Source organism: Porites lutea, chromosome 4, assembly GCF_958299795.1.
Source record: "Porites lutea chromosome 4, jaPorLute2.1, whole genome shotgun sequence".
NCBI classification, from domain to species: Eukaryota; Metazoa; Cnidaria; class Anthozoa; order Scleractinia; family Poritidae; genus Porites; species Porites lutea.
Genome location: NC_133204.1, coordinates 10,119,381 through 10,139,126, shown reverse-complemented (window position 1 = coordinate 10,139,126; position 19,746 = coordinate 10,119,381). Strand labels below are relative to the sequence as shown.

At 39.9% G+C, this 19,746-nt stretch overlaps 1 protein-coding gene across 1 annotated transcript; it reads left to right on the top strand.

The window, feature by feature from the left end:
• The first annotated feature begins 4,194 nt into the window (after window positions 1-4,194).
• On the top strand, window positions 4,195-17,513 carry LOC140934854 (prostatic acid phosphatase-like). Its single transcript, XM_073384417.1, has 15 exons — window positions 4,195-4,529; window positions 5,753-5,848; window positions 6,391-6,486; window positions 7,345-7,431; window positions 7,869-7,934; window positions 8,924-9,022; window positions 9,600-9,686; window positions 10,169-10,295; window positions 10,984-11,081; window positions 11,850-11,965; window positions 13,474-13,578; window positions 13,782-13,858; window positions 14,630-14,808; window positions 16,477-16,613; window positions 17,201-17,513. The coding sequence occupies exons 1-15, from the start codon at window positions 4,413-4,415 to the stop codon at window positions 17,208-17,210; spliced, it is 1,497 nt and encodes a 498-aa protein (XP_073240518.1). The 5' UTR covers window positions 4,195-4,412; the 3' UTR covers window positions 17,211-17,513.
• The last annotated feature ends 2,233 nt before the right edge of the window (window positions 17,514-19,746 follow it).

The window sequence follows — 19,746 nt, the reverse complement described above, 5'->3', positions numbered from 1 at the left end:
CAAAGGTTGAAACCAGGAATATTACCGAAACACTGAACAGGACATTATTGCCTTACCACCCGGGCCAAACGTAACATTATGAAACCCATTGACGGCCTCGCAACTTCTTGAAGTTGTCACTTCAAAAAACGATGCCTCGTTGACCCTCTGCACCGTAAACTTATACTGCAAATAGGCTTTTAAAATTCATATGTTAAAAGTCTAGAATAAACAGTGAAAAATATTTTCGAATAAAATTCATTAGTTGCGTATCGAAAGTGTCCAAAACCTGAACCTGACATCTTCCCAAAAAGTGATGCTTGTAATGAATGTGAGAAGCATTTTAAAAGCTTAAAGTAAACTTAGATGTTGTAGTCACGATCGTGTTTTGAGCTAATTTTATGAATGAACAAACTCAAAACAATAGACAGAGAAGCCGTTTCTTGAAAATTTTTATTCAAAGTCCAAAAAGCAATTCGGAAAACACTATCTGGATCGTGGATCCGTTCACGCAAGTGACATACGCTAAGCACAGGACGTCTGGAAAAGCGGGAAACCGGAATCCGGAATAGGAACGGGAATAGGAACAGGAACAGGAACCGGAACCGGAATAGGAACCGGAATGGGAAGAGAAACCTACATAAAAGTAGGGACAACGTTTACCTTAATTTAAGTTAATCTGGATTTAATTCCTATTCAGATTATATACGAAAGATAAGGGAAAAAATGGAATAGGAACCGGAATAGGAACCGGAATAGGAACCGGAATAGGAAGGGGAATATAAACAGTGTATAGAAATATGAAAAGGAAAAGATATAATCGTGATATAAATATAACGCCAGAGAAATGATTAAAGAAACAAGAAAACACCTTTGAAATGTTAATCTAATTAACTTTTCTTTATCTTTAGCCTATGACACATTGTGTTTTCGTGTCAAACATAATAGCGAACTTAAGCAACGAGAACGCTGACCGTTGCTTGATGGAACGCTTCTGTCTCACACAGCGAATCTGAATTCTTCCTCTTACCTTCCACTGTGCGAATTTGTTGAGTCAGAGCACTGAAAGACAGAAAACATCCACTTCCAGTTTCCATTTTTAATGTCCTGGACGTCAACGTTCTGGTTGCTTTTTAAGGTCCCTATTGCACTCGGTTGAGGTAGATGAAGTGCTGGCTGGGATGGGGATGGGTGAAGGGGGGGGGGGGGAGGTGAAGGAGATACGTGTTAATACCCTTTTTAAGCTGTGGACTATCTATCTCTGGTTAACGTCCCAATTTAGCACATTACAATATGTCTATGCAGCAAACCTGAGGTGTATGGCAGCCCAATAAACGTCTCCGGTGGGTGTCTCGTTTACACATGGTCTGACAAATAATGTTAACATGTTATAACCTCCTTTCTGTGACAGACAAAAGGAACCTTAAGATCTGACAACGGCAACGCCAGCGAAAACGCCACTGAGAAATTGAAATCGGGTCTTAATTCAAACTATTTCTCATTAATTCCAAATTGTCCAGTCTTTTAAAGGTTAGGAAATGAAGCTGGAGACCGCGTCCGAGCTCAGAAAGACACAATAAAATTTATCGCCTGCCGTTCAAGAGAACTTAAGATTTAACTTAAGATTTGATCATTTACGTCGTAGTTGTGCATAGGCGGTGAAGAAATTGACAGAAAGCGCGATGAACTCGCAAAGCTGTTGCTTGCGGCTTTTTCTACCTTCTCGTTGCCGTAATATAAAGAGATTCGGGGGGGAGGGGGGGAGCATGATACAAGACTAGTTTTCTTAGTTTTTGTATAAATTGAATTAGAATTAAAATAATTTAAAGTAAATGATGGCCCTGTTCTTGTATCGGTTCCCCTTCACATTACTGTTCCTGTTCTGTTGCCGTTTCCGGTTCCGGTTCCGGTTCCTGTTCCCATTCCGGTTCCTATTCCGGATTCCGGTTTCCGGCTTTTCCAGACAGACGGCCCTAAGCACATGGCAAAATTCAACACAAAATCCAAGGCAGGTAAAAAAGTCGGACCGGATCAACTCGGACCGCCAGTCCGGGTCGGATCAACTCGGATCGACTCGGACCAACTCGGATCGAATAAAAAAATAAAAATAAAATAAAATTGGACTCGGATCAACTCAGATCATAAAAAACCCAACTCAGATTATAAAAAGAAAAATAAAATCAGTCGGTGTCACTTAACTTTCACCCGCCATTTTGTTTTTTTCTCACGAGCTCGTGGTTGCGTAAATTAATTTTATTTTTATTTTTATTAATTTTAATGATACGCTAGTGAGCAGCACACATACACTTCCAGTGAACATTTTCAACTTGGAAGGAGGAGAAACCATGCTCGCCCGGGACAAAGGAAATATCCATGCCCAGGCAAGAATCGAACTCGCGACCCTCCGGTTCAGTGGTTGGAACGTCCGATGTGGTATTCGGAGGGTCGTGAGTTCAATTCTCGCCGTGGGTACGAAAATTTTCGTTGTCCGGGGCGAGCATGATTTCTCCTCCTTCCAAGTTGAAAATGTTCACTGGAAGTGTATGTGTGCTGCACTAGTGTATCATTAAAATGAATAAAAATAAAAATAAAATTAATTTACGCAACCATGAGTTCGTGAGAAAAAAAACAAAATGGCAGGTGAAAGTTAAGTGATACCGACTGATTTTCTTTTTCTTTTTATAATCCGAGTTGTTTTTTTTTTTATGATCCGAGTTGATTCGAGTCCAGTTTTATTTTTTTTTTATTTTTTTATTCGATCCGAGTTGGTTCGAGTCGATCCGAGTTGATCCGACCCGGACTGGCTGTCCGAGTTGATCCGGTCCGACTTTTGTACCTGCCTCAAAATCCATCTCAAATCAGGGCACATTTTGTAATTTTTCTTTAGCGCCGAAGAGAAAAATTTATAAAACTTCTATGAAACATTTAAAAATATATAAATTCCCTTTCAAAAACGTAATTGTCTTGGCCATAGAGTGCAAAATGTACCTGAAAATTCAGCAAAATCTTCGCTGACTTGGTTGCATTTCAAAACAGACCATGGGCTCCGCCGTGAAGAAAACAAGTTTGAATTCCTCGAAGGACGATTTCTTGATGAAAAGCTTCCCTTTCTCCTCAAAAAGAAAGCTGAGCATTCTTTTGAACTTTCTCTTTCCATTTTTTGTCTTTTAACGGTGTATTTTTAACCTTGAAATGCAGAACTCTTGTCTTAAAATATCTGCATGGTGATCGCTCAGCAGCCGTTTTGTTGAAAATGGATATCCGTCACTAAGGTTTCCAAATATTGGTCAAAATGAATATTCGTAAGCATTGAACGCGAGTTACACGTTTCAACCCCTTATGGGTTTCTGATTTTAGTTGATCAACTTTAAGTAAAATGGTGATCTTGCTTGCAAACATAGTTTTATCAGTATAAATGAAGGCCGATACTTGCGAATTCTAACACTGAAAATGGCCGCTGTAAAAAAAAAAAAAAACGCGAAGAAGATCGGAAGAATGTTGTTTTTTACACGGGACGCGGCTGTTCTTGAGATACGACAATGCATTATTATCGTGAATCAGGTCTGATTGTGAATAGAGATCGCAAAGGCATTGTAATGAAACAAAAGGATGAATGGTTAAAGAATTCTTTAAAAGTTTGCTAGGTGATAATACACAGAAACTAGGAATTTGAATACGTGAGGGAGGAGGATGCCTGGTTGCAAAAGAGCGCAAAGATCGTAAGGGGGTCCGGCTCAGGTTGTTCAAAAAGTGGACAACGCTATCCACCGGAAAAATCTCTGTCCACTGGATGGTGGAATACCCCCCCCCCCCCCGGGGCAACTGTTTTGTCTAATGCTTATCTACTGGATAGTAATCTATCCTTGACGGCAGTGGATAGCGCTATCCATCTTTTAAACAAACTGGGCCTGGAGCTCTAAAGTTGGGATCTGGAAATGTGTGAATTCAAGCCTCGCCTCTCCTAACGCAACGAGCACCTCTCTCCAATAAGGAGACTTATGTGAACCTTAGATGTTCCAAAATCGGATCTAGGGGGACTAGCAATACCCCTAGGAGCTTGAAGCTACAGAAACAAACATGGCTGTGTGGCGCTCATTTTTATTGCCTAGGATACCAGTTTCTCTATGTCAAGAAAACTGATCCCAATATCATGGAACAAAGAATTACTCGATCAACCCTCCCGAAGGGTTTTCTTGAAACACCCGACCAACTTTCCTTTACACCTGTTGTTTTAACCTTAAGAGGGAGTATTATGAGGCTTTGTAGCTGACTATTAAAACTATAAGAACACAGTATAATTGAAATATCTTCATTCAAAGGAATTTTTTCCAGATCATCGGTTACCAAGAAACAATTTCTCTCTCTTAAATAACGCTGTAGGCAGACTCATTGCCTATTCACCGTCAGCTTTCTGTGCCAAGGACCGACAAGACATGGTGCACTTCAGTTATCTCTTCTGCTGTTTGTTCGTTGGGTTCTCAGCCCTTCTGCTGAGTCCAGCTACTTGCCAAGAGGACGAGGTGACGATGAAACTTGTAATGGTGAATGCGGTGAGTTCTTTCCAAGGTTTTATCATAATGTCTCTTTATCGTATCTTCGCCAGATACAAACCCACACCCATGTGCCGAAGGAATTTTTCTAACGTTAAAAAATATATAATTTGAACGCTTCAGCGCGTGATATCGATTGAAAATTGGAAAGATTAGCTTGCGGCAGATCCGGAAAGCGAGACGGGGAAAGATTCTTCCCACTTTTTATTCTATTGTTGTCGTTTTTTTAAACCTACTTACGTTGCAAAATTCCACAGGGAACTCTTTTCTCCGTCGCGAAGACAACATAGTCCAACCCTGTTAATACGGACACTGAAAGGTCTGTAGAAAGTGTCCGTATTAAGCTTAAGTATATGTTGTTAACGTTATAAAACAACACCTTTCATTAGAAAGAAATGCTAAAGAAATAAAAGAGGACATAAGCATCGTCAAATTAAACATCTCTAACCTTCACAAAGCCGTAATTCCGCGGACTAGTAATCCACCGAAACCCTCGAAAGTCGCTCATCTATAGTATTGATTAATCCAAACCGTTCTCTGCTTACCTCTTTTGATGCACAAAAGTAGTCACTAAAAATTGACGTCTACAAATCCTCCTATCCGGTGTACTTAAGCGGTTGGAACATCTACATGCTATCAACAAGAGATTTTTTTACCTTCCAAAGTAAAGGTTTGTTACAACACACAGTGTCCGCATTAGCGAGGTTGACTTTCCATGAGAATCTGTCTATTGCGACAAGAAACAAGTGTCCGTTGTCCGCATTAACGGGTATCCGTATTAAGCCAGTTGAATTTAGAGAAAATGTATGGGCTTTCTCTAAGGACAAAGAAAACTGTCCGTAATAATGAGGTGTCTGCATAGCGGGGTTCGACTGTATTATCTTTTTTAGTTTTATTGTCTAAAATACCATATTTGTCTCAACCTGACCAGGTTTTGAACACGGTATCACACTCTCCTTTTAAGTTTTGAAACTATTATGTTTGTCTCATGATCTTTTAAGAGAGAAAGCGAAAAGGGATTGGGTTACAATGTGAAGCTCTAGAGCCCATAACTAGAGAATGGACGCCTGCCACGCATGCGCGGGCAACACCCCCAAGTCAGGAGTTCAGGAATTTGAGTGGTTGTCATATGACAACTAGGCATTATACAGATAACTCGGTTTTGCATATTTAATTAGGAGCGGATCCGTAAGGGGTAATTGCTCTTGTTTGTCTGGCTGCAGCTTTATCGTCATGGCGACCGTTCTCCTACCCACATCTACCCAAATGACCCTTGGCAAGAAGACGTCTGGCCTCAAGGAATGGGAATGTTAACCCAGGTAAGACCGTAAGTGCTGTACCAAGCTTACATCTCACGAAGCATTTTACAAATTCCTCCTGGTAAATGATTTAGGGGTTGTTGTTATTTATTTATTTATTTATTTATTTTTCTCTTATTAGGTGGTTCCTTTTTGTTCTCAGAAATTCACTCTCTTTCCAGGTGATCGAAAAGAGACGAGAAGTGTGACGTCACGTTACCATGGAAACAAAATTTCTGGATCACAACAATCGTTCTTTCAGAAACGTCCATTTGCATTGTCGAACGATGGAAGTCATTCACGTCAATTTTTTTTCCTACAATATTTGCAGGACCTTGGTTTGTTGAAATCTAGAAATTTTGCTACCATGGCAACTTGACGTAAGGGGAGTGCAAATGCAAAGAATTTTGCTTGCAAACGAGGCTTGGTGGTTAAATTTGCTCGTCTGACGTATTCATGCATAAGGGCCGTTCAGTTATGATATAGAAATTCTACGCTGATATGCGTTTATAAAACGACCGCAAAACGCGATCGCGAATTAAAATGCACATTTTTAATTTCAGAAAGGGATGCGTCAAGAATATGCCCTTGGTGAGTTTCTTAAGAGTCGATATATGAGGAAGTTCAAACTACTAAACTCAACGTATATTTACAAGGAGGTAAGCAAACCAAAGGGTTTTTTTCTTTGTAACATTGTACGTCTGCGCAAAAGCGACTGATGGATTTTTTCGCCCGTGTACAGTAAGGGAATCCGGGAAATTTTTGTTTTTGGAATCCGTAAACCAGCAACTTTTTTGCTGTGGAATCCGGGGAAAGCTGCGCTTTGAATTCCGGAATACAGCTCAAGGAATCCGAAATTCCGCTAACGATGGAGTCTGACTGAAATCGAAGTTCCACTGACAAAGAATACTGAGGCCAGTACCTCAGGAATCCAGAATCCAAGATTGTCCAGGACTTAACATGGGGCGAGTTGTTATAAAACCACCTGAGGATAGGTCATGGTGGTCTACGTTCATTCAAGTTACAAGGACGAGATAGAGTAGAAGACTAGAGGAGTAGAGTAGAGGATAGGAGAGTTGACAAGCGACATTGCCTTGAAATAGCGACATTTAGGACAGATGAAATGGCCACAAACGATATGAAGATTGGTTAAAACACCGACAGCGACATGGCCTTCTCAATACGCAGATACGCGAAAAGACCAATTTTGAAATTCAGACTAGGGACATGAGTACACATCGAAGACAGCCTCGCTATAAAGTTGAAACATTTCGCCTATAACAGGGTGCTGTCATCGGCAGCCACCTGACATCGAATAATGAATTGCTTCCGTCCAACACAGTCTGAGCGGTTATAACATTGAAAAATCTACGATGTCTTGGTTAGTCCTTTAATGACTCCAGGTTAGTCAGTCAATGACTCGGGTCCCTGTGAAAACCAATTATTTTTCCTCTCGGTATAAGTAGGCACTTCACCAGTGTTAATTAAGTTTTTTTGTCGTACATTTCTCTGCGTAGTTGTATATTCGAAGTTCTGATAGGGATCGCTGCTTAATGAGTGCCCAGACACAGCTGAATGGATTGTACCCTCCCCGTGGACATCAGGTAAATAAAAATAAGTTTTTTGTTTATCGAAGGCTTTAACACAAAGACGAATCGTTGTCCATGGTTGTTCTTTGGTGAACTATACTTCACGTTATGATTGGCTTAAACACATTGTGTGACCTTCTCAACCAATCAGAAGAAACACATGCACCTAGTCATTTTCCCGCGATTGGAGCCAGCTGTTGCCAGCTTCATGTAACAGGCTCCGAGAGTCGCTTCGAATTCAGAATCGTTCAACATTTCACTTTCCAAGGTTTGGTGTAGTTGTGATTTGCACTTTTAGACTTTCGGTTTTCCCATAAAAGTTTTCCTGTCCTTGTCTATAAGTCCATGAGACAGAGGAGGAGCTTTTGTAATTCTCTGTTGACTAAGTGTAGGCTTCTTATTGACTTCTTACACACTTCATGCACTGATTGTGTGTCATCTTTTATTTAAAGATATGGCGTGATCATCTGGACTGGCAACCGATTGGGATCCACGTGGTACCAAAGAAAGATGACTATGTAAGTTATATTCATAAGGAACCGTTGGTAAATATCATACAGGCAACAGCACTAAATTTAATAAGACTTTATGAATTCCACAACTTTTAAAGTCATTTTAATTCAAATTAGCACAATTATCAACAAAATTCTTTTATAAACTAAGCCACCAGTCTATATGGGTGGTAAAGACATCTTAATGGAGTAAAAACTCCCCATGTTCGCAGAGATACAAAGTCCCAAAGCACGCAATGGGCCAAATGTAATCGCTCTGGAGGTCAAGCAGTTTCTAAAACCATTGTATTAATTTCAACATCGAAACACAGACACACAATTTTCTAATCCTTAAACTATTTATACAAAATATCTTTGTTTATTTGTAACAAAAATTGTTTTAAATGGTTTGAAGCCACTCATCTTAAGTTATGATATTACTTCGTTTAAAAATTACAAACGACGTCAACTCAATGGTTAATAATAAATTATGCGCAGACGTAGGGCGACAGCGAAAAAGCCGTAGCGCAAGTTGGATTATTATGAGCATTTTAAAACGTTTTAATGATTTTGGTATTGTTTGGGATGCGATGCAATAAGATCGAAACGAAACATGGACACTGCATAATTAACCTGTGTTTAGGCCCAATAGCAGTTCTCATATTTCACCGCTCCGTTAGAATACAAGCAGTCTCTCTTTTTTCTTGGTCCGTCGAGAAAAACGCGCGAGACGCGCAAATGACCACGCGCTTGACCGGAGGCCCTCGTTTCTCGCGTCCCTCGCGCGCGTACACTCCCCTCACTAAATCTGAAGAAAAAGAGAGACTGCTCGAAGTCTACCGATCTGTGTACAGATTGTTAAACAAAAATTCAAAGCAACGCTAAAAGAACAGAAAACATGTTCAAGAATAACCGGTTAAATCCGAGGTTAAATCCTGATTAGTCTTAGTTGTTAGTTGAAGAGAATTCCTGATGCAGCTTATAAAGACTTTATATGGCGCTACGTTTTATTGCAGCTTCTCCGGCCGTTTGACTACAATTGCCCTCGATATTTCAAACTGCATGATGAGGACAAAAAGCAACTTGAATACATTCAAATGTCAAAGAAGTATAAGGTGAGCCTTAAGTATTTGAGCCAGCAATTCTTATCAGTATTCAGTAACTAGGCGCATATGAATCTTTTGTCTTTTAACTCGGCTAGGGGGTGATACAGAATCTCTAGCAAGGTCGGTTCGTTACCATAAAAAGCAAACACTTTAAAAGGCAGTAAAACATGACTGCTAGTTGTCCCTCAAGATTCTCGCGAGGAGGCGTCTTTTCCCTCGCGCGTTTCCGTCTCTCACTCACACGTAACATGCTTGCCCGTGAGACAATCCTGAAGAACTTATAGCAGTCTACAATCGGACAAATATCAGAAAAGGTGCTCCGTGCCTTTTAAATAATACCCTGCCTAGCAATTATTAGCGAGCTTATGCAATTGCAACACTGACAACGGCCATAGAATTTCAAAAAAGTATTAAAATGATCTTATGAGCGAAACCATGAACTACTCTGCTCGTGTATCGCACTTTTTCGTACATTTTTTGGATGTCACTGCATTACAGACTACGATGTAAAATTACTACGCTGTTCTAGTGAATAGCCAATTAGCAATAGATTCTCAGCTATACTCCTTTGTTGATATTTTTGCAGGATATGTTGGCCTATGTTTCTGAAAATACAGGAGAAAAAGTTGACGTCTCGACTACTTACAAGATCACTGACCCGTTGATTTCGGAGGTGAGGGCATTACTCTTTTTATTGGCATTCTTTTCTTTTGAAAGGGTAGGTATGGCCTTCGTTATATTTTAAAAACAGCGCTTGAGAACATAACATCGCTAGACTAAGTAGTAGTTCCCTGAGTAGCAATTTTGGAGCCGGTCTTTACAGACTCTCCATTTCGAGTGGCTAGTAAAGCCCCTCGATTTCGCGCCTCATCTTGTGTGTCACTCACACGTGACTTCTCGCGATATTCCCCAAATGGAGGGCCTTCTAATTTGAAGCGTTTGGTGACAAATTTTAAACAAAGGCTGCGTAATCGAGGCGCAGGCAGGGAGACCTAGAAAGATTGTGATAGAGCATTTAATCCAATGGAGTTGACATCTGAAGTCCATGGATCAGGGCTTGGTCAAGTTTGCCCCAGTCTATTGTGGAAGAAATTTTTTGTGAAACCGACTGCTACTTTAGTAGAAATAACTAATGTATACTCTTGGTGATTTTAGGCATCTCACGGCCTAGCATGGCCTGATTGGGTTAATAACGGTACAACTTATGAAGACCTTAGAACCGTGGCCAATTTTGGAATGTACTGGAATTTTAACACCCGTGAAAAGGCCAGACTCACTGGAGGTATGTCTTGAACAATTTTTTTTTAACTGTTTTCGCCTTTTAACTGTCAAGCCGAGCAGGAGTGTGGATACTCTTACGTCTCTCAAGAATAAGATCTGTGAGATTTTGTGGGACGGAGCGTGCGGATTTTCGTCCTCATGTGTGATGGATATAATCCGCTGGCTGATAATAATGTCTAACCACTTACAGAATAAACAGAAGGAAAGGTGCACATCCAGCTCAATTACTTTAAAAACCTGAGTGTTTTTCTGGCCCTGGAATTGATCCCGGGCCTTCCGCTACAAACTTTGATTGATGATTCTATAACCAGTTGGCGGTTACCTAAAAATAAATAGTTCCGATAATTCAAACAGTATAAATTACTTCTAAATCAGCCAGCGTTGTTTTCTTACTGGAAGTTTTTCCTCAGAACTGAATGAAACAATGTAACTGATAATTTATAAAAGAAAGAATGGTCACGTGGTGCTAGAAAGTCAGCCCTCTCAATAAATAGTAACGAAAATAAGCAGCTTAAGGGACGGCCATGAATACTTTGTGTTTGTTGGAGCGCAAAATTGGTTGCTTTCATGTAGCCAATCCGTTTCTCCCTGCAGGGGTTCTCTTTAACAACTCTCTCAAAGCAATCCAGGTTATTTTGAACTTTCAATACAGCGCGCGTTCACGAGAGACTTTTGCTTCTAATTTGTAGGTGCACTTGTGGGAAGAATGATCGACAACATGAAACTTTTGTTATCTCCACCTGATACCACTTCGGAGCCTGTCAGAAAAGCCTACCTATATTCAGCTGTAAGTCAAAATTAACCGTTTTTATGATCCATTAAAGAAACGGCCACCGCCAATCGTCGCTATAATGTGGAAGTTACAGTTGTCTGTGGGATAAGTGCGATATGCTGAAATCGTGTTAGAAAAAGTAACCAGGCCTTGTGAATATAGTCGGCTTCGGGTTTGTTAGTTACGTAGGCTACAAGGGTTACCTGGAGTTACAGGGTATTACGGGGGGTTACAGATGGTTTACAGGGGGTAACAGGGGGCTACAGAGCATTACAGGCGGTTACAGGGGCTACAGAGGATTAAATGGAGTTACAGGGGGTTACAAGGGTTACCTGGAGTTACATGGAGTTACAGGGTATTACGGGGGGGGTACAGATGGTTTACAGGGGGTAACAGGGGGATACAGAGCATTACAGGCGGTTACAGGGGCTACAGAGGATTAAATGGAGTTACAGGGGGTTACAAGGGTTAGCTGGAGTTACAGGGTATTACGGGGGGGGTACAGATGGTTTACAGGGGGTAACAAGGGTTACAGAGCATTACAGGGGGTCACAAGGGTTACAGGGGGTTACAAGGGATTACTGGGGGTTACAAGGAGTTCCAGGGGATTACAAGGGGTTACGGGGATTACAGTCCCTGACGTAAATAAATGACTCCTCATTAGATCTTCAAGTTCTTCATTTTTGTAACTTGAAAGTAATGTTCTCAGTTTCTTGGAACCAAAAATGGGTTTTACAAACCAATTTGTAAACTGCAGACGGAGTCATCTTATTCAATTTACAGCACGACACTACAGTTTCTGCTTTCCTGAGTGCCCTTTTAGCTTTCAATCGTGTTTGTCCAGACTATTCATCCGCTGCCATATTGGAACTGTTCCGTTCAAGTAACGATAGTGTTACGTAAGTATCTCGATTGGAACACAATAGGGCCATTTATATGAGGAAAAATAAGACGCGTCTTACATAAGACGCGTCTTGAATAAGACGCGAACTCTACCATTTATACGAGCATGTCTTATCTAAGACGAGAGCAGCTCGTATAAATGGTTCGCGTCTTATTTCTGTTTTTGTCTCGTTTTCATGTGAATGTTGCCCGTAGCAACTCCAATCCAACGTAGCGCACCAAAAATTAACGCATGCGTACTATGCGTTCGCGTCTTATTTAAGACGCGAAGGTCATTTATACGAAGTTTTTCTCGTCTTAGCTAAGACGCGTCTTATTTTAGATGAAATGTGCCGTTTATACGGAAAATCGCGTCTTATTTAAGGCGCGTCCTATGTAAGACGCGTCTTATTTTTCCTCGTATAAATGGCCCTAATAGTTAACAATTATTGAATAAGGCTAAGTATGATATGAAGAATTATGCAGAATTCAACAATTATTCATTTATCATATTCAGAATTTCTTTACAACTTTAATTTCCAAGTGGAGCGACAAGAGTGGCCGAGTAGAACTCAGGGCGACCGAGAACAAATCTAGTCAAGGCTGTCAGGGTAGGACTTGAACTCGTGGCCTCCGGATTACAAGTCTAGTGCTCTCACCACTCGGCTACGCGCGCGCTGAAGCTGTTGAGTAATATAGGTGAAATGCCGAGGAAAAGGAATGCTAAATCTATTCAGTAGACGTAGATGCCTTTACTGCCGATTCACTACTTTCAGATCAACCATAATATTCCTTGTTTACCCGCCAAAAATTTTGCATAAGTATTGTTTTCAAGTTCCCTTGGAAGGATTGTAAATCCCAAGAGAAATCGGAAACAAAGCTTATGCAAAACTTTCGGAGGGTAAACAAGGTGTATTATGGGAATGTGAAAGTAGCGAATTTCTTGTATTTAAAGGAGCTGTGTCACGAAATTCAGCCAAATTAGGAAATTACAAAATGTCCGTTAAATTAAGAGAAACATAAAAATAACCGCTTAAAACTTTAAAGGAAGGTTAAAATAACATAATAGAATCAACAGATGTCACGGATGGGCAAAACTGAAGAGGATTGAAACGGATTGAAATTAGGATTTTTGAAAACTGTTCAGCCTAACAGTTTTTCCAAGTTTATCCCTGCTGCTTGCAACTTCAAAAATAATGCTCAGGAGACATATTTATTTGTCTCGGATCTCTGATTTTGTCATTTACATGTAATTCCTTTGCTTACTTTAAGTTCCATAGCGATTGAAGGCGAGTAATTGGCAAAATTAAACAAAATGAACTGGACTGGTGTGACGCAGCCCCTTTAACATATAAAAACATCCACAACACAACTAGGTGGAAGTCAGCACAAACCTCTTACTGCCGTAGTATCTTTCAATGCAATACTGGTTACACAGAGGCACTTCTTAGGAAAAACAGTTTTCCTCAGTATGTATCCCTCATGTACAATTATTTTATTAACTTAAAAATTTCCCTATTTTCAGACCGCAGTTCTTTGTGCGTTTGGTGTATCGATTTGATCAAACTTCTCCCGAAATACTCAAAATACCAGGCTGCGACACGTTCTGCCCACTGGAAAAGTTTATAGAGTAAGTATCATGTGTGCAACGGTATGCACTAAGTTTGGTGTAAGCATCACGAAGGTGTACTGAGCTTAATTAATGGTTTTTACAGATCACACAAGTATGTTAATACTAATGAGTTAAAATAAAGAATCTTACTTATTACTTTCTTACTTATTATTTCGGTGGTTTGTACGTCTGCAATAAGTTTGTTTGTTTTGTTTTTGTAGGTTAACAGCTGACGTTATTCCAGTTGATGTGGCAAAGGAATGCGCCTTGGAACAAGAAAAATGCACTTGTATTAAAGGTATTGTAATTTAGGGCTAGTCAGGCACAGCTCATAATATGAGCTGTGCCTGACTAGCCCTAAATGACAATGAGTAATTATTGAATGAGGCTGAGTTGGATACGAAGAATTATGCAGATCAAGAGGGATGTTATCCACCGAGATCTGCATAATTTCTCACATCATACGACAGCCGAATTCAATAATTCAGTTTTATTATTTATTCAAAATATTTTTCATTTCTTAACAAGCTTACTTCCCTGGCTCCCCGTAGACTTTCTTCTAAACTTTGGCCTATTTTTTGTCACAGTTTCAGGATATAAACACAATTTTTTTTCTTGCAGATACTCCTATAAAAGTAGATAGCATCTATCGAGCAATATGTTTTGCGTATTATTTTTTTACTTCCGTTTATTTTTACAGTTGAACCTCTCCGCAACGGCCACCTTGGGGGACAGAAGAAAGTGACCGTCGTAGAGAGGTTTGAAAAAAAGGTCAATGTATGGAGTGTCCGTCAAAAAAAGTGGCCGTTGTTCAGAGGTGGCCCGTTTAGTGGAGGTTCGAATGTAGTCAGAAATTCAGCTATTTCGTCTTCGGGTAGCCGTGAGTTGACTGATGACCTGACGTAACTTTCAAAAACAATGGCCAGTAATAATCTCTTTTGGGGTTTTATTACCATTTTGCACACTATTAACCTAACAGCTTATCACTGTAACTCCATACTGCAAAACAGATGAACTCAAAGAAGAAAGGAAGTTCTCAGTAGCTTATCTAATTCTCTCTTCGTTCTAGTGATTGACTATAATGCAGAGGGATGCTATAAGGATTCGAAGAAAAAGAGCAAGAAGATTTTTACGAAGAAGTTCAGCACAGTCGAAGGTGTCGACCGAAAGAACCCGGATGTGGAGAAGATTTTCTTGGAATGTAAGGAGATGGCAGAGAAGGAAGGCTACGAAATATTTGCAATTCAGGTGAGTTTCTTGATATATACTAAAGAATTATGAATGTCAATAGAGCCTGAGCTTTACACCGAACAAAGTATCTCTAAGTAACTGCACAATATAGAAGAAGCATTTATGCACTGTGTTTCAGAAACTTGCCCCTGATAAGCTGTAATTCTGAGTGAATACATCTTTATTGGACGAGGCACGTGACTGAGCACGATTTAGAGACTTACCAAGGCTGGGGTTGTGCTGATAGCATAGACAGAAGCCTTGATTATTCTAGCTGTTATGGGAAAACTGAATGTTGGAAAGTAAAATTATGGCGAAAACTATTGCTTTAATTATTGGCAGCTAGTCAAATGGCGCCGTACGAAAAGTATTATCATTAATTTACGTCACTTCATTTTGCATGAATAGAAACAAGAGATCCATTCTTGATAATACAGAAACTATTATCTGTACAAGTAATGAGCGAAACTAGTGTCAGAGTTGAATTAAGAATGCGCCTAAGGCCAAACAGAGCTAAGATAGGGACACAAGAGCTTAACTAAAATGCTTAAATTATTAGCTTTGCCAACTAACCGATTTCCTTATCGAAACAGGAGCATAGCGTCGATATACGCACATACGCCCATGCGTACAGCTGAAATCTGGAAAAAAAATTTCCTGGAAGCATTTTTATCATTTAATCGGGATGACGGAAAACCTTTTCGCATCATATTGGTGTCTTTGTGTTAGTGTTTCCTTTATCCTGTTATTATTCCATAAACAGAAGACAAGAAACCTTACACAGTATTGGGGTGAAAACGAAAAATTGTACCCTTCCTCGCCCCCTCACAGCATTATCCTTCGTATTTTTTTTCCTAAAATGTCATTTTCGAAACCGTAAATTTAAAATTTTCTGGAGGAGTACAGAAACCCCCTTGTTCGCGCTCTTACTTTTCTTCCAATGAGTACACCTTCAAAATCTCACCCTACGCCCCTGGGAAAGGATGAATAGTGGAAAACATTACCAAGGTCTGGCCTTCCAATAAAGAACCAATAAAGAAGCCTCGCGGGGGGGGGGGGGGGGGGGTTATGCTGTTGCTCTGGTGGTCATTTTTGAGGCTGCCTGTCGCCTATTGGAAAGTTAGGAAAAAATGTCACTGTCGCATTTTAGCTATTGCGAAAATGTCGCTGTTAGTTTGGCATAAATTTTTGTGATACTCAATTTGAAATAGCGCATGGTAAGAATTAATTGTTATGAACCTGTTTCTCTCGGGGGCCGTTCTTGAACAATACCATAATTAGAAAACTTCCCAAGGAAATTACAGAAAATGCTTGAAAATAACGAAAGAGTTTTTGCAAATGCAAAAGTGAACAGATGTCGGTTTCACTACTTGAAAATTACATTGTCGCTGTCACGATTCTTTCCTGTTTTTCTGTCGATTGCCGTCGGTGCTTTCTAAGACGATTGTCGGCAGTTTTCGGGGCCATGTATCCCTTGGAAGGCCTGAAGAAAGATCTCCTCTTGACACTGCAACTTTGTTCGCGAGAAAAACAACTTGGAGGGCCTCGGCGGACAACACCCTCCTACATGCAATATGCAAAATTCTTCATAACATACGATACCCTAATGCAATAATTGCTTATTAATGAAGCATTGCTATGATGCAAGATTAAGCTGACAGGAGGTATTTTTAATTTGTCTCTTAGAACGTCAATATGTGTATTACAACTGCAAATGGAAAGGTAGCAGATTTCCAGAAGTTTGGTGAATCCAGAGGCTGTGTTGTGAACAAGCAAGGACATGGTGTGGGTAAAAGACGTGCAGCCAACTTCGTTTACACCGCGTAAGAAATAAAACCGTTTTGTAGTTTTACAGTTTTTTTTGCCAGGCTTTCTTAGTCAGCCTTAATAGGGGTAGCAAACAGTAAACTCGAGGTTCAGTTATTAGACTGAGCGAGGCTGCAGGCCAGACATTTTAAGTTTAACTTTTTGTGAATTGCAAAATCGGGGCCAGAACTGTTTTAAAAACGAGACACTCTTCAGATTCTGCTTAAATTTCGTCAGACCCATTCCCCATTCGCTCCCACTGATAACGACTAATAGCTTGATTCTTGTGATTATCGTATACACGACCATCTTTTCAGTTTGATTATTGTTTGCCTCTTTAAAGACACCCCCGTCCTCTGTAAGACGCCCTTTTCCCGAGTTTTTACTTAGGGGAAGGGAGTTATTCCCATAAACGATGTACTTCGAGCTGGCCAGTCTTTCTCTATGATCTGAATTATTCCATTTTGGGCCTGTACAATTTGATCATCCATTTTAGCTATTTTATTACTTTAATGTCAATTCTTTAGTTTAGTTAGCTCAGACTAAAAGGTGTTGAACTGACCGAGTTTCTAATTCCTAATAGTTGATAAAGTGTTCTTTTCAGTGATTTGTAGGTAAACTTGATCAGCCGATGTGAAAAACGGGCAAGCAGCCATCAGGAGTTCGCAGGAGAAATTTAGCGCAACAAACTGGATGCAAAAGTTTAAATGTTGTCGAATAAAACGATGGCTTTTGTCTGACAAATCGATTATCCATTTTTTTAAAGTAGTTATACATATACATAACCGCAATCAAAGATTGTGATGGGAGCAAAACCATTTCAAGCCACATTTCAGCTATTCAGTGGCGATTCGTCTTCCCAGGCCTTCTCGATCAATGCATTTTCGGTGACGTAGACGAGACGAACGGCGGGAAGGCAAACTTGCTCAGACCACGTGACCTGAAACGCATAGACCGCGCGGCAACGAATGTACAAACAGGATTTTTTTTTAAAATTTTCATTTCAAGGTCATACGAAAATTGCTCTCTCTAAAGGTGATGTTACACGTTTTCTCAACAACGATTTTTAGCGCAACACAGCGTTGTAACATTGTTGCACCACTGTTGCGACATTGTTTCGAATAGTTCAGTATAACATTGTTCCAATATTGCGATGCTGTGTTGCGTTAAAGGAAGGGAGGTAGAATCGCTATTACCCAGTGCTACTCTGTGTACAATTTGTATTTTCCATCCAGTGTTTTCGAATTGACACTGGCGCTGAGATTTTGCGGGGAAGTGCTTTTTTTCTAAGTTAACCCGTCCCTCCCGTCTTAAGTGTATTTTTTAACGTGGTGAACCAGACAAACACGTTTTAATCTCTTTAAAATTAAGAAATGGTAAACGTGCAGCGTGCAACCATCGAATTATGGATGCACGTGGGAGGTTGCTAAGCACGACAGAAGCGTAAGAGTGGAACTATATCTTCTTGAGTGCTTAGCAACCTCCCGCTTGCATCCATAACTCCATGGTTGCACAGCCGCAACGTTTACCATTTCTTTTATAACATAATCAAAAGAGAAAACATTTCCTTTTGCCTTCGTTTGAGTCATTGGTACTGTAGACGAGTTGATGTATGCTGTCTTTTCCTCGCGCGTAAACAAATCATGCCTTTTAAAAACTTTCCTTTAATGGTAAATTGCAAAACGTTTTTTGTTGAAATTCTAAATGGCTCCTGTGTACTTCCTCTTAATATTAGAGTAAATTCTTTGAGGGAAAACCATAGCTCAACTATAAACATTAACTGAAAAAGACTCTTAAAACAATTTTTGCAATAAACGTAAAGTAGAAATTAACCTGAGATCAGGCTCTATTTTCGTTTCGCTTTGAAAATTACATTCCGGCGGGCAAGACGACCCGTTAGAGAGAATGTATGAGAACCGCTCAAATTGGGCCTGATCTCAAGTTAAGTAGAAATGAGAAAAGCTGACTGTATTTCTTTTAGGTATTACTAACTTTAAAACGAAGTTAAGCATCTTCGTATCGAAATTTCTCGTGGGAAATCAAGCTGCGAGCAGTTTCTTATTTTTCTTTTGAGACACAGTAGAAAGCGAGCACGAGAAACGAGGGCACGTGCCCAATGTCTCCTCCTTTTTTGCCATTAATTTGCATAATTTTACCTTTTCGCTCGCCAGACTTGACGACCGCTCGCGGTCTAAAAAATTCGCCGACACAGCCGGCGCTGAAGCGATGGGTGAGCAATTTAGATGCTATTGTTTTACGACCGTTCCTTGAACTACTGTTATGAATGAACATAAACAAAATAATGAACAGAAAAGTCAGTTTTTGAAAAATTTATTTGAAAACCCAAATGTTTCTGTACTCAAATGAAATTCGCTTTACAATTCCAGTAGGCCTGAATTTCATCCGATTACTTCGAGTTGTTATAAAAGGAGAAAACGACTCGAAGAAATCGGATGAAATTCAGGCTACAATTCCACCATAACGTGTCCTTTACAACTAAAATTTTTAATCGATGCGATGAAAACCACACAACAAAGCTGTGTCGAATCCTCTAAAATTTGCTTGAATTTAACAACTCAGGGATTAATTAAAAACATCAGTCCGATTGACAAGTCAATAACACAATGTTGATTGATAAATTTCCATTTCAAAACAGTCTTTCTCTTCTATTAAAACACACAAAATGTACCTTAAATCTTCGTTCACTTGGTTTTTCTTCTGCCGATCCTAGCTGCGAAGAAAACAGTGATCAAGGCATCCCGGGGAAATTTGCAACTTGATCTTTTGCCTTTTTTCTTCAAAACGACAACTGACTATTTATGTATTTTCTTCAACTTCCACTTTCCATTTGTACATTTGATCGGTGCATTTTACCAGTTTTACTGACAGGAAAGGAGGTTTGCTGAATTTGCCTCAATTTTACCGCGCTAGCTCAGTTTTTTGGCATGCACCCACGGGCAAATGGTAGATGGCCTAATTGACCAATCAGAGCGCGTACTTTACTTTTGCTATGTTATAAATCGTTTTCATCCCTAGTATAATAAGTCGTCCAATTGATACTGTGTTTTGTGTTATAGATTAAAGGGTACATGAGATCAACAGGCCGGCTAGATGTTATTGAAAAGGCATTGCGTTTTATTTGAGGTCCCT

Excerpts from the sequence above, each read along its gene's own strand:
- LOC140934854 (XM_073384417.1), top strand. The coding sequence starts at position 4,413 with ATGGTGCACTTCAGTTATCTCTTCTGCTGTTTGTTCGTTGGGTTCTCA. Across the intron at positions 7,432-7,868 it reads ACCCTCCCCGTGGACATCAG|ATATGGCGTGATCATCTGGA; the intron begins GTAAATAAAAAT and ends TTTTATTTAAAG. Across the intron at positions 9,687-10,168 it reads CTGACCCGTTGATTTCGGAG|GCATCTCACGGCCTAGCATG; the intron begins GTGAGGGCATTA and ends TGGTGATTTTAG.